This window comes from Oncorhynchus mykiss, chromosome 32, assembly GCF_013265735.2.
Source record: "Oncorhynchus mykiss isolate Arlee chromosome 32, USDA_OmykA_1.1, whole genome shotgun sequence".
Lineage (NCBI taxonomy): Eukaryota > Metazoa > Chordata > Actinopteri > Salmoniformes > Salmonidae > Oncorhynchus > Oncorhynchus mykiss.
In genome coordinates this window covers 33,036,700-33,051,463 of record NC_050572.1, presented here as the reverse complement: position 1 = coordinate 33,051,463, position 14,764 = coordinate 33,036,700, and the positions used below count along the sequence as shown (strand labels likewise).

The following is a 14,764-nucleotide window of genomic DNA, read 5'->3' as shown; positions in this document are numbered from 1 at the left end:
TATATATATATACACACACACACACACACATACACTATAGTGGCACTGTAAATTAAGTCATTCCAATATGTTATCTACGTTTAATATAATCACAAGGCTGTAAATCATTCAGTGGTTTATTTAATATACATTAAAGACTACATTGTTGTAATAAAATTGAACAACAATCACATTTTAATTCAATTGTATAATATATTAGTATTATGAGTAGTGCGTAATAATCAAAATCTCTGAACTTCCAAACTAAACATGAGCTCAGGTTTTCATATCAATAACAGACTTGCAAACATGCCCGCATTTTGCGTACCAACTACGCAATTTTCTGTCCATGTACGCGCGGACGAGATCAGAGATAAAAGTTGGCAGAAATGAATAGGGCCTGGTTTATTTTTTTTACATACATCCACTGAGTAAATCTAACATCCCGATTGTCGAGCTGCAACACAGACATGTACGGCGTTTGTGTCAACGGGCATGGAGATGAATACATTCGAGGTAGATATCCCGTGTCTGCCACTCCTGTTTGTTGTGATGCTGATTTTGCCGGCTGTCAGCTGTACGTGAACACATTGACAAATCCCTTTTCGACTCCGTGTGTTGTGGAATCACTCATTGTTTCAAACTAATGTTAGCGAACATAAGATAGACATTCAGTGGGCTCTAAAGTACCAGCAGTTCACTCGCATTTGCTAGTGAAAGAAATGAAATGCAAATACGAAAAACAACCGGCCACATTTGTGCGAGTGTGATATACATTTCATTCTGCGTCCCATTAGTTATATTTTCCACGTAACATTACGAGGATCACTATCTGACTATCTGATAGACTAACTAATTATGATCCACGTCACAAAAAGCTCCCTCGGTACAGACATTCCGAGTGCCCTCGTTGTCAAGAAGGTTTCAGTCACTGCCAGAGGAACTGTTTGCCACGAGAAGTCTACCCTGATGCGTAAGGCTAAATCTGCTAGCTACCAGGCAAATCTGTCTAGGAAATTATTTTAATCGCCAAAATATTTGTTCTCATCCACTGTTTCCTATCATAGCTTTGTCGTTTTTATTATGGTTAACATGTTTGAGACTGATGCTCTGCTTCAAACATTTGTTCTTATCATTCGAGTTTAATCGTGGATAAGACGTTTGTACATGTTCTCCCTAAAACAACTTATTTGTTTTATAGAATGTAAAAATGAAAAAAAACTCAAAGAATAAAGGTCCTTTGTGCGTTCTTTCTAATTAGATCTTGTTAGTGTCTTTTACCATATATGTAAATGGCATGCTGTCAAGAAGTATTCCAGCTTAATAAAGACTTAGTACAATTCTATAATTGCTATCAGACACACAAACGGTGCGTGCACGAGGAAAGCAAACCCTTGAATCTCCAATTTGCCGTTCGCGTCTGGTACTCTAAAAAGCTGGACAGGGTTGGCAGGTCTGCAATTAATGATGTAAAATTTAACAAACAAAACTAAGTCTACTTAACTTCCAGAAATTAAAATTAGTATTTAAATATAGAGACTGACAATTGACAGGACAGTCTAATTTGTTACAGAATTGGAATGACCCAAACTGTATAATATATGGCCAGTAAGCTATAGACCTACACTACTGACAGTAGCAGGGAGTGGCATCACACTGAATAATGGGATTTTATTTTCTTGACACAGATTAAGCCTAGTCCTGGCCTAGAAAGCAGTTTCAATGGATATTCTCTATTGAGCTCACTATTTAGTCCATTAGGAATAGGGTTCATCTGGTCCTGGAAACTGGCTCAATCTTTATTTTATTATAATTTTATTAGATTCCCTGGAACACGTTGGCCAGACAACAACCAACATCTTTTTTGCATTATTTATTTATCTTTTCTTGAATTTCACTGTTTTCACAGGGGAAAGCACCCTAAGCACTCTGATTTGTGATTTGGCTTTGGGTGTACATTTTTTTTTATTGCAGACGGTCTGGGAAACCATCCAAATAGGTTTAAACCTTGCTTACATGGCGGATCGTTGCTAGAGGAGATGTTGAATCAGGGGACTGAACAGCAGGACAAATAACATACGCAGAGAGGAGGACCTGTTATATGTTGATTTACCTGGAGAGAGAAGATTGAAACAACTTGTTCAGACCTGTCCATCACTCTGCATTTGGTATTCTTTCCTTGCACAATAAGTATCTTGAATGAACTGCATTCTAACCTCTGTGTCTTACCGATAGGTTTTTGTTTGCCCTGGATCTCATGGAATTTTTGAGTTTCATCAACCTGATATGCTAAGGGAGAAAAAATGTAGTAGTTAGAAATCCCAAACATTACTTATATTATTAACCAAGTTCTTCATAAGTATACCCAGAGAGGGCGATCTGTTGCCACCATGGCTCAGGTATGTTACCTTCCACTGTAAGATGAACCGTGCTAACCAGCAGCCCGTGGGAATCCAACACGGTATATGTCCCACAGTCGTCTATCTTCAACCCTTTGAGGACCACAAACCCTTCGACCTCCTTAAGACGACCACTGTTGACCTCCTCTTCACCCCTCATCCACAGGACCGTCATCTCTGTGCTGTTCCTCCCCTGGAAGACCACTTTCTTGGCCTGGGGAGTGTGGAGCTTCAGGTCCAGGGTTTCACCCACCCTCAAGGACTCCTCGGACGTGTGGTCTGGAGAGAATTACAGAAGAAATGAGGTAAGAGATTGTGAGGAAAGTGGAATGCTGGACCAATCTGAAAAGGTCACTTCTGCACTTTTCAGGTAGTCTAAATGAGGTGCAGAGCCATAAAGTTAACTTCTGATCACTTTCACCTGGCCTTATAGCCCCGCCTTGTAGTAAAGATAGTTCTACCCTTACCATGGACTGAGAGCTGGACACTCTGGATGAACACCCGTCTCTTATTACGTGCCCTGTCAACCACCATGAAGCTCTCGTAAAGCCCCACATCCCCAAACTGCACGTCATGCAAGATCAGAGAGCAGTCTCCCTCCCACAGCTTTTCCTCAGGTACCTCCACCCGCCCCTCAAACTCGGTTGCCTGCCACCGTTGCGTCCCCATCTGTTCAAACACTGTCTCATCAGGTGTCTGCCACTGGACATGGCAAACTGGGATTTTGTCTAGCTGGGGCTTCCACTTGCAGGGAAGGATGGCTTGGCTTCCCACATTGCAAGAGATGGAGACAGGAATGGAATGCAGGGGGGAGGAGGCTGTAGGAGAGAGTTGGAACCAATGATTGGCAAAAAAAAATACAAATCCATGATTTTCCAATGTTCATGTTCTAATTAAGCAATTAGAACATGAACACAGGGTGTGGTATATGGCCAATATACTACGGCTAAGGGCTGTTCTTATGCATGACGCAACGCGGAGTGTCTGAATACAGCCCTTCACCATTGGGGCGGCAGGGTAGCCTAGTGGTTAGAGCGTTGGACTAGTAACTGAAAGGTTGCAAGTTCAAATCCCCAAGCTGACAAGGTACAAATCTGTCATTCTGCCCCTGAACAGGCAGTTAACCCACTGTTCCTAGGCCGTCATTGAAAATAAGAATTTGTTCTTAACTGACTTGCCTAGTTAAATAAAGGTTAAAAAAAGTAAATAATAAAATGGTATATTGGCAATATACCACCAACCCGAGGTGCCTTATTGCTATTATAAACTGGTTACCAATGTAATTAGAGCAGTAAAATTACATGTTGTCATACCCATGGTATATGTTCTGATGTACCACGGCTTTCAGCCAATCAGTATTCAGGGCTTGAACCATCCAGTTTAATTGTGGATACTCACCAACATAGCCGACAATCCACAGACAATGAAGATGTATGAAAAGTCTAAAAAAAGAAAAGGAAGAAGAAGCAGGATAAGAGGAAAGCATATGTGTGTGTATATATATATGCTATTGATGCAAAGCATAATGTCCCTCGCTACATAGTCGTCAGACCCACTGGCTCCAGGTCATCTATAAGTCTTTGCTAGGTAAAGCTCCGCCTTATCTCAGCTCACTGGTCACGATCTGGTTGCCATGGCGCCGACAGAGATGGCCGCCTCGCTTCGTGTTCCTAGGAAACTATGCAGTTTTTTGTTTTTTTTACGTGTTATTTCTTACATTAGTACCCCAGGTCATCTTAGGTTTCATTACATACAGTCGAGAAGAATTACTGAATATAAGATCAGCGTCAACTCACCATCAGTACAACCAAGAATATGATTTTCGTGAAGCGGATCCTGTGTTCTGCCTTTCAACCAGGACAACGGAATGGATCCCAGCCGGCGACCCAAAAAAACGACCCCGTAAAAGAGGGAAACGAGGCGGTCTTCTGGTCAGACTCCGGAGACGGGCACATCGAGCACCACTCCCTAGCATTCTTCTCGCCAATGTCCAGTCTCTTGACAACAAGGTTGATGAAATCCGAGCAAGGGTAGCATTCCAGAGGGACATCAGAGACTGGATCACGGAAACATGGCTCACTGGAGAGACGCTATCGGAGGCAGTGCAGCCAGCGGGTTTCTCCACGCATCGCGCCGACAGAAACAAACATTTTTCTGGTAAGAAGAGGGGCGGGGGCGTATGCCTTATGGCTAACGAGACGTGGTGTGATCACAGAAACATACAGGAACTCAAATCCTTCTGTTCACCTGATTTAGAATTCCTCACAATCAAATGTCGACCGCATTATCTACCAAGAGAATTCTCTTAGATTATAATCACAGCCGTATATATTCCCCCCCAAGCAGACACATCGATGGCTCTTAACAAACTTTATTTGACTCTTTGCAAACTGGAATCCATACATCCTGAGGCTGCATTCATTGTAGCTGGGGATTTTAACAAGGCTAATCTGAAAACAAGACTCCCTAAATTGTATCAACATATCGATTGCGCAACCAGGGCTGGAAAAACCTTGGATCATTGTTATTCTAACTTCCGCGATGCATATAAGGCCCTGCCCCGCACTCCTTTCGGAAAAGCTGACCACGACTCCATTTTTCTCATCCCTGCCTACAGACAGAAACTAAAACAAGAAGCTCCCACGCTGAGGTCTGTCCAACGCTGGTCCGACCAAGCTGATTCCACACTCCAAGACTGCTTCCATCACGTGGACTGGGATATGTTTCGTATTGCGTCAGATAACAACATTGACGAATACGCTGATTCGGTGTGCGAGTTCATTAGAACGTGCGTTGAAGATGTCATTCCCATAGCAACGATTAAAACATTCCCTAACCAGAAACCGTGGATTGATAGCAGCATTCGCGTGAAACTGAAAGCGCGAACCACTGCTTTTAATCAGGGCAAGGTGACTGGTAACATGACCGAATACAAACAGTGCAGCTATTTCCTCCGCAAGGCTATCAAACAAGCTAAGCGTCAGTATAGAGACAAAGTAGAATCTCAATTCAACGGCTCAGACACAAGAGGTACATTATGTGGCAGGGTCTACAGTCAATCACGGACTACAAGAAGAAAACCAGCCCAGTCACGGACCAGGATGTCTTGCTCCCAGGCAGACTAAATAACTTTTTTGCCCGCTTTGAGGACAATACAGTGCCACTGACACGGCCTGCAACGAAAACAGGACTCTCCTTCACTGCAGCCGAGGTGAGTAAAACATTTAAACGTGTTAACCCTCGCAAGGCTGCAGGCCCAAACGGCATCCCCAGCCGCGCCCTCAGAGCATGCGCAGACCAGCTGGCCGGTGTGTTTACGGACATATTCAATCAATCCCTATACCAGTCTGCTGTTCCCACATGCTTCAAGAGGGCCACCATTGTTCCTGTTCCCAAGAAAGCTAAGGTAACTGAGCTAAACGACTACCGCCCCATAGCACTCACTTCCGTCATCGTGAAGTGCTTTGAGAGACTAGTCAAGGACCATATCACCTCCACCCTACCTGACACCCTAGACCCACTCCAATTTGCTTACCGCCCAAATAGGTCCACAGACGATGCAATCTCAACCACACTGCACACTGCCCTAACCCATCTGGACAAGAGGAATACCTATGTGAGAATGCTGTTCATCGACTACATCTCGGCATTCAACACCATAGTACCCTCCAAGCTCGTCATCAAGCTCGAGACCCTGGGTCTCGACCCCGCCCTGTGCAACTGGGTACTGGACTTCCTGACGGGCCGCACCCAGGTGGTGAGGGTAGGCAACAACATCTCCACCCCGCTGATCCTCAACACTGGGACCCCACAAGGGTGCGTTCTGAGCCCTCTCCTGTACTCCCTGTTCACCCACGACTGCGTGGCCACGCACGCCTCCAACTCAATCATAAAGTTTGCGGACGACACAACAGTGGTAGGCTTGATTACCAACAACGACGAGACGGCCTACAGGGAGGAGGTGAGGGCCCTCGGAGTGTGGTGTCAGGAAAATAACCTCACAGTCAACGTCAACAAAACTAAGGAGATGATTGTGGACTTCAGGAAACAGCAGAGGGAACACCCCCCTATCCACATCGATGGAACAGTAGTGGAGAGGGTAGTAAGTTAAGTTCCTCGGCATACACATCACAGACAAACTGAATTGGTCCACTCACACAGACAGCATCGTGAAGAAGGCGCAGCAGCGCCTCTTCAACCTCAGGAGGCTGAAGAAATTCGGCTTGTCACCAAAAGCACTCACAAACTTCTACAGATGCACAATCGAGAGCATCCTGGCGGGCTGTATCACCGCCTGGTACGGCAACTGCTCCGCCCACAACCGTAAGGCTCTCCAGAGGGTAGTGAGGTCTGCACAACGCATCACCGGGGGCAAACTACCTGCCCTCCAGGACACCTACACCACCCGATGTTACAGGAAGGCCATAAAGATCATCAAGGACAACAACCACCCGAGCCACTGCCTGTTCACCCCGCTATCATCCAGAAGGCGAGGTCAGTACAGGTGCATCAAAGCTGGGACCGAGAGACTGAAAAACAGCTTCTATCTCAAGGCCATCAGACTGTTAAACAGCCACCACAAACATTGAGTGGCTGCTGCCAACACACTGACTCAACTCCAGCCACTTTAATAATGGGAATTGATGGGAAATGATGTAAAATATATCACTAGCCACTTTAAACAATGCTACCTAATATAATGTTAACATACCCTACATTATTAATCTCATTTGTATACGTATATACTGTACTCTATATCATCTACTGCATCCTTATGTAATACATGTATCACTAGCCACTTTAACTATGCCACTTTGTTTACATACTCAACTCATATATATATATATATATATATATATATATATATATATATATATATATATATATATATATACTGTACTCGATACCATCTACTGTATCTTGCCTATGCTGCTCTGTACCATCACTCATCCATATATCTTTATGTACATATTCTTTATCCCCTTACACTGTGTATAAGACAGTAGTTTTGGAATTGTTAGTTAGATTACTTGTTGGTTATTACTGCATTGTTGGAACTAGAAGCACAAGCATTTCGCTACACTCGCATTAACATCTGCTAACCATGTGTATGTGACAAATAAAATTTGATTTGATTAGATTTTTTTTTATTTTGATAACACCCACCCGTAGCACGCACTCCAGCAGGTATATCTCACTGGTCATCCACAAAGCCAACACCTACTTTGGCCACCTTTCCTTCCTGTTCTGCTGCCAATGACTGGAACGAATTGCAAAAATCACAGATTTTTGTTTCCCTCACCAACTTTAAACATCAGCTATCTGAACAGCTAACCAATCGCTGCAGCTGTACATAGCCCAACTGTAAATAGCCCACCCAACCTACCTACCTCATCCCGATATTGTTTTATTTACTTTTCTGCTCTTTTGCACACCAGTATTTCTACTTGCACATCATCATCTGCTCATCTATCACTCCAGTGTTAATTTGCTAAATTGTAATTATGGCCTATTTATTGCCTTACCTCCTCACGCCATTTGCACACACTGTATATAGACTTATTTTTTTTCCATTATATTATTGACTGTACGCTTGTTTATTCCATGAGTAACTCTGTGTTGTTTGTGTCGCACTGCTTTGCTTTATCTTGGCCAGGTTGCAGTTGTAAATGAGAACTTGTTCTCAACTAGCTAATCTGGTTAAATAAAGGTGAAATAAAAAATAAAATGTAAAAACTGTTGTCAAACCAAAGTCATAATTAGAGAAAAATAATACAATGTTTTACTTTCATATACAGCAAAATGATCTCAAATAATTTAAAAGTTTGAAACAACATCACTAGCATATCTGACACTAATTGATATTATTGCTTTAAAATATAAAGATTTTGTCAACGGCAATAAATCAGTTTCGTTTCTCCAAACCAGTTAGGTTTCTATTGACTTTCTTTAAAGCGGCTGGCTGTGTGCCCTTCTCTGAAAACGAAATTTAAGAATATTGCGTTCCTAATGCACGCCATGCATCTAATTTAGTAAACAAACTTGTCCATACATGATGTCATCCACCAAGAAATGCGTACATCTATCTACTCGTTTAAATTAGTTGCCCGATGTGAGCGCTTAGCCTAGTGATGCACAGTGAATACAATAGGAAACAAGCATTTTATCTGGGCAGATACAAAAAAAAAATATCCATTTGACTCTAAGAACTGTTTAAATCATTTGCTAATTAAAATAAATACATGTGTGTCGCTTACCGGTCTATGCCATACATTTTCATTGTAAGTAGGTTGAGTAGGTTGACTCCTCGAACTTGCAACAAACTGCCAGTAGGCTGTCTCCTAGAAAGTTGTGATGGAGCAGTGGCAGCAAGCAAAGTAGTACAAGCCTCTGGAGCGTCAGCTGAGTTACCAGAAACGAAACCTGGAGGGGGAGTCCTGCCTACTAATTAGAGATTCATTTCATTGTAAGGACGGGGAACTTCGCAGCAAACAACCAGCCACACACTGCAAGCTACATTGTCTCAAAATCGCAGCTCAGCTTTTGCACAACAAATGTGGTGGTCTCTCTCAGGTCCATAAGTACCGCAGTCATTCAGGGCAGGTGCACCTGTTTTGAGTCTCACATTTTTAGCCCAAAAATATATATCATTGAGTTAATAAAGCCGCATACAAACATAGTCTCTTTTTTGTTTTCCTGGGTAGGCAGCTCCAAAATGCAGGTGTTTCAGCATAGCTCAGCGCTTTCTGTGGTGGTGGGGAAAGCAAGCAGAAAATATGGAGTGTTTCGCCGTGATTGGCTCAGTGTTCTGTCACTCATGGGGACACTAAATCACCGCGAAGTCTAAGGGGAGACCTCGAAAATTCTAGCCCTTTGGGTGCTGCCATGGAGTTACATTAGAAGTGCCCATCTAAAGAGGCTCAAGGTTATTGACCAAAGAAAATATTATGTCAAATCACATTATACGTACAGTAGCTTTGATTGGACTGATCATGTCAACATCATCCTTTCAAAATCTTAGCAGTCATTATCAGGAATCAAGTCGACAATCGACTGGCAAATCCTTTTCAACCTTGTCATATGAAGATAAATAATGAAGAGAAATTATAGATAAAACGTATCGGTGCTCATCGGCTATTGGACATAAACATTTCACAAGTTGGAAATCACAAATTCAACAATGAGTGGTTTGAAAGGAAGTAAGCACAGCACAACAAGGTGAGTCCAAAAATGTCTTGTATGCCTCTGCGTAAATGATGTAATATGCCAGGGAAATATATATATACTACAGCTAAAAAAGTAATACTAAGTGTATGTTGTGTAGTAAACTGTTAGTAGCCCATGTGCCTCATGCTAATAATTTGGTCCCCTTTCCCCTCTTAATTTCACCTACTGTTCTGACTTGGCACATGTAGCCTATAGCCTGTTTAAGAGAAATGTAATAATCAAATATTGTAAGAGCTTTCATTGTCTGTGTCCCGGCCGTCTTCCTGGAAGGAATAAGTGGACCAAAGCACAGCGTGGTGGCGTACATATTCCTTAAAACATTTTTTTTTTAATGAAGCCAACAAACGAAGAAACAACCGTGAAGCTTACAGGGCTTTAGTGCCACAAACAAAGGTAACTACCCATACTGAAAGGATGGAAAAAGGGCTACCTAAGTATGATTCCCAATCAGAGACAACGATAGACAGCTGTCCCTGATTGAGAACCATACCCGGCCAAAACATAGAAATAAAGAAACATAGAAAACAAAACATAGAATGCCCACCCCACATCACACCCTGACCTAACCAAATAGAGAAATAAAACGAATCTCTACGGTCAGGGCGTAACAGTCTGCTTATTTGCCCCCATTATTTATCCTATGGTTATGATTTGGTGTACAGGGAGCATACTGTAAGTACAGCCCATGTTCTGAATTCTGTCGTTGTACATTTCAAAAGTGCTGAACAAATAACTATATTGACAACGTCCTTCCTAGCTCACTCATTAATGTCTTAATCGATATTACGGATTGCCTCTTCTCCGCTCGTCGTTCCCGTATGCCATAGATTGTACATCTCAATTGACAGTAGAAACCACATTTGTTTAAACAAGTCAGCCATAATAGCTATGTTTTAAAAAAAGGCTGAATGAACTGTTTCGCTGCCAGAGAAGGCTCCGTTGATAGCCAGGTGTAGAAGTGGTAAGGTGTTGGTACTGCTGTTGGGACAGCTTTATGTAGGCCCTAACAGTTTGTGGGAACTGTTTGTCACTGTTATAGTGCAGTTAATGTATTGTTTAGTGTTGTGCTGTGTTGTGTAGTGGCTTTGCTGGCTTGCATAATGGTGTTAACCCGCTAATCGCATTATGGAACGAATATTCAAAACAGTAGCCTACTGCCTTGTCCGCATTGCTGTGTTATAGTGCAAAGAAATAATAGTTTATCAACATTTTAAGCTAAGCATTCTGATCTGTTGCATGAGCCTTATTGCTTTAGATATTTTTGGGGATGTAGCATAGGCCTACTGGTTGTATGAATTCAGGATCTATCGTCCCACAACTGTCCCAGAGTCTGTTTTGAATATAGGCTATTGCTTTCTCGCACAGAACGACAAACTGACTAATAGAATATACACTTCCTAAAACTGGGGTGCAACTCCTAATATTGGTTAACATATCAGACAATGCTTGGTCTGCTTTTTAGGTTTGTTGTGTTTCCTGTTTATCATTAGGGGCCAGGTAAAGAGTAAGCACTTCTTCATAATCAGTGGTTGACTGTCAGGGTACAAAGGCTACTCGTCATCAATTCTGTTCAAGGTTTCTGTTTCTGCTCAGCTCTCCTCCCACAGCTCTCCAAGCTCTGGGCCGGGCAGCAGTGTGTGGTAACCATGGTGTGGTTTGTGTTCCAGACGCAGAAGTGGCAGAGAGGGAGGTGGTGTCATGTTGTCCCCAGTCTCGGCCTTGTTTGGCGCCCTCTTTGTCTTTGGACTCTGTTTCCGGTCAGGTGAGCTTGCTGCAAATCCTTGGCTTGATGCCCTAGATTTACCAAGGCTACGTTTATAGAGGAAAGTTTGCACTTCTTTTTAATCAATGCAAAAAAACAAAGCATTGTTTTATACATATATTATATATATTAAACTAACAAACAGTAGTTTGATCTGAATAAACCAGTTATTAATGCATTTTCAAATCACTAAGCATATCTTCATGTAGATTACTGAAAGAGACACCAACAAACTAGCAGGCTAATTGTTCATATACAGTGCCTCCGGGAAAGTATTCAGACCCCTTGACTTTTTCCACATTTTGTTAGGTTACATCCTTATTCTAAAATTGATTACATTTAAAAAAAAATCCAAATTGGAAGTCAATAATTGGATTTAAATATCATAAGAGTACCACTAGGTATTGATGCTGTGACAACAGCTTTTCAATAGTGAAGTATTTTTCTGCGTTGTCCAAACTAACATTTTGGAGGTATATGTACATAGAAAGCACTCTTTTCCCAAAACAACTGGTTGAAACTATGTGGTTAGATGAGGCGCGTCACTGGAAATAAAGTACAATGTAAATAAACAATGCACACTTATTTCAAGTCATTGTATTACCTTTGAACACATCCATATTAGTAGCCTATCAGGTAAAGGCTACATTTACACTGCAAAAATCTCAAGCAATCGTATGCTAATCCTATGACTATAACAAATTAAACTTGTTACTTAGTTGATTTAGAATTGTATTGATCTGATGGTACATCTCTTCATTTTCTGATCATACTGAGTATGATTAAGGCAAACCTATTTACTTATCTATCAAACATTGTCTGCCTTGATTACAACACTTCCTTAAGCAGCAGACCATAAGGACGGATGGAGTTCTCCACAATAGCTCTCTCTTGAACAGGAGATGATCCCTCAGGCACATAAACCAGCCAGTAACTCTCTCTCCGACACTGTTGCCTTTTCTGGGGGTTGATCCTATTCCGTAGCACCACCTTGTAGGTTTTGTTATCTACTTTGGACGTAAACCTCTTGGAGAACTTCTCAGCTACGTTAATGTCCGGTGTTGAGTACACTCCTCTTCCGACAGTAGCACCATCTCCATCTCCATCATTCCTGATGATGCCCTGGGATCCGTCCATAGCAGGTCCGTGGTAGGACACTGGCCAGGCCTCGTCTCCGGTCCCCAACCATCCATCTCCATCCCTGTATTTGTTCAACACCTTCAGGGCAATGCGGTTCCAGCCACAGGGTCGGACGTACTTCTCCTTTCCCCGAGTAAACACTGCTTCACCATCCTTAACATTTGTAAAGTCGTAGTCATACCGAGAATCAAGGAACTCATTCACGTTCACAGAAACAGTGGTTTGTGGAATGGATGCGGCGGATGGGGCATCAGGTAAAGGCACCTTTTAAAGACAATGTCCCCAAACTTGGGTACTCCAACTCTAGAAGGCCCTCTTGTACGTAGAACTCCTTTAGTGCGACCACATTGACAAAGTCCTGTGGGGTTAGTGAAAGTGTTCCCGCGGTGGCTGATTCCACGTTGCAACCTGAGACAGCAGACAGAGCCTCCAAGATGAGATTTACATTTGGCATGGTGAGAGTTAGAAATCTCGAAAACATTTACGGTAAGAAGACTTCACAGAGAGCAGAAAAATCCTTCCTGTGTGTGATCCGACACAAAGGCGTATGTTCTTGTAATTTCACCTATACATAGACTGTGCTGTGAAATGTAATTCTTACTTTCACTTTCTGTTGCAGTGACTGGATAAACAAGATGGTGTATGGTAAAAGTACACTGATTGTACATAACATTAGGAACACCTTCCTAATAATGACTTGCATCCCCTTTTGCCCTCAGAACAGCCTCAATTCTTTGAGACGTGGAATCTACAAGGTGTCGGTAGCATTCCACTGGGATGCTGGCCCATGTTGACCCCAATGCTTCCCACAGTAGCTTTCACCTGGTCAGTCTATGTTGAACAAATCTTGATCATCCCCATTATTGTTATGGTTGAATGGAAGCAGCAAAAACAGAAGGGAATGTAAACGCATAAGACTTGTAAATAGTTTACTTAAAGGGACATTACAAAATAAAAGTTTATCTTTTGCAAATCTGCAGTTGTTACAAATAATGTTTTTGACTTCAAGTAATTATATATACCCATTGATTCTTGAACAATATAACTTCAATAAAAACTTCATGAGCTTAGTTGAACTGTCTTACCCGATAGAAACCCCAATTATAACCCCAATCCTAATCTTGTTTTTATATTCTCAAAACATTGTAGTCAATATCCGCGCTTATTCACCCAAGATCATTACAACATGATTAAAGATATCATTTTGATCTCATGGATGGTCAGTCCTTGCATCAATAGCGCTGTCTATGAATTTGAGAGTGGTTCTATTTCTTCATCCCCATTGGTCATCTATTTACTAAAATAATGGTGGGATAACCCATTTGTTATTGTTTGAACTGCCGATTGCCTCTATGAATTGTTTCCTCTTTCAGGTACAACAACATATTTGTGTAGCACCTGTGTGAACAGGAATTCAAGTCTCAAGGTAAAAGTACTTCTGTTAGTCAGAATCGTTAGGACTAAAACTTGTCTAACTGTAAATCTATGCCTGAGAGGTTTGGATGGCATGAAGTCAATATTTAATCACTAACACTGACATATATATATTTCATAAGGAAGTGAGTCTGCACGATGCCAGTATGAAGCACACTGGTAAGGCCCGCCCCAATGCTTAGGGAGTGCCAGGATTGGCCCAGGGAGATGTTATCTATGCAACAGTGGCCCAATGCGTTCATTCAGGCGTATGGTGCATCTGCTGACATTGTTCTTTAAATATCTGGTCTTGATGGAAATAGGATTGTATTTTGATTTGTGCATGTATGAGTGTTTCTGTAAATGTTGGAAAGGCTAATGTAATAATAGTTTTTTTAATCCAAAGAATCTCAATATAATTGTTTTAAGCCAACAGGATATAGAATTAGTTGGATAAAAGAATAGTATCTTGAAAGACTCAAATACATTTATTATAGGATTAAAGAGCAACCTTTGTAAAATGTACTCGTACTGTAATACAAAGAGGTAAAAAACTAACTGTTTTGTAAAGGAGTCAATCAGTCAAATCAATGTGTTATTCTCTCCAAACCCTGGAATGCTGGTCTAGCAGTGACCACAGTGGAATAGATGACGTGATGCTGGTCTCCATGTATCTTCAATCTTTCCCTCCAGTTCTGCTGACCCAGAGATGCATACTGAACCTCAGTGTCTTCCACATGAGAAGGGCTCTGAGACACACACGGAAACATACAAATATTTCATTGAGGGATATTCATTTGTACTCACCTCTTCCCCATCACTTTGTGTGATATCAGACCGTATA

General features: G+C 41.9%; 1 protein-coding gene across 4 annotated transcripts; it reads right to left on the bottom strand.

The window, feature by feature from the left end:
- Positions 1 to 102: 102 nt before the first annotated feature.
- On the bottom strand, positions 103 to 9,082 carry LOC100136003 (VHSV-induced protein). 4 transcript variants are annotated; one of them, XM_021559475.2, is made up of 6 exons: positions 8,636 to 9,082; positions 3,777 to 3,820; positions 2,846 to 3,196; positions 2,388 to 2,657; positions 2,209 to 2,268; positions 103 to 2,092 (listed from the first exon to the last, which is right to left on the bottom strand). In XM_021559475.2, the coding sequence occupies exons 1-6, from the start codon at positions 8,656 to 8,658 to the stop codon at positions 2,010 to 2,012; spliced, it is 831 nt and encodes a 276-aa protein (XP_021415150.1). In that variant the 5' UTR covers positions 8,659 to 9,082; the 3' UTR covers positions 103 to 2,009.
- Between the last annotated feature and the right edge of the window lie 5,682 nt (positions 9,083 to 14,764).

Bases quoted from the DNA above. Each gene is read 5' to 3' on its own strand.
- LOC100136003 (XM_021559475.2), bottom strand. From the start codon at position 8,658: ATGAAAATGTATGGCATAGACCG. The intron at 3,821-8,635 runs GTAAGCGACACA...TTCTTTTTTTAG, and splicing joins AAAATGTATGGCATAGACCG to ACTTTTCATACATCTTCATT. The intron at 3,197-3,776 runs GTGAGTATCCAC...TCTCTCCTACAG, and splicing joins GTGGATTGTCGGCTATGTTG to CCTCCTCCCCCCTGCATTCC.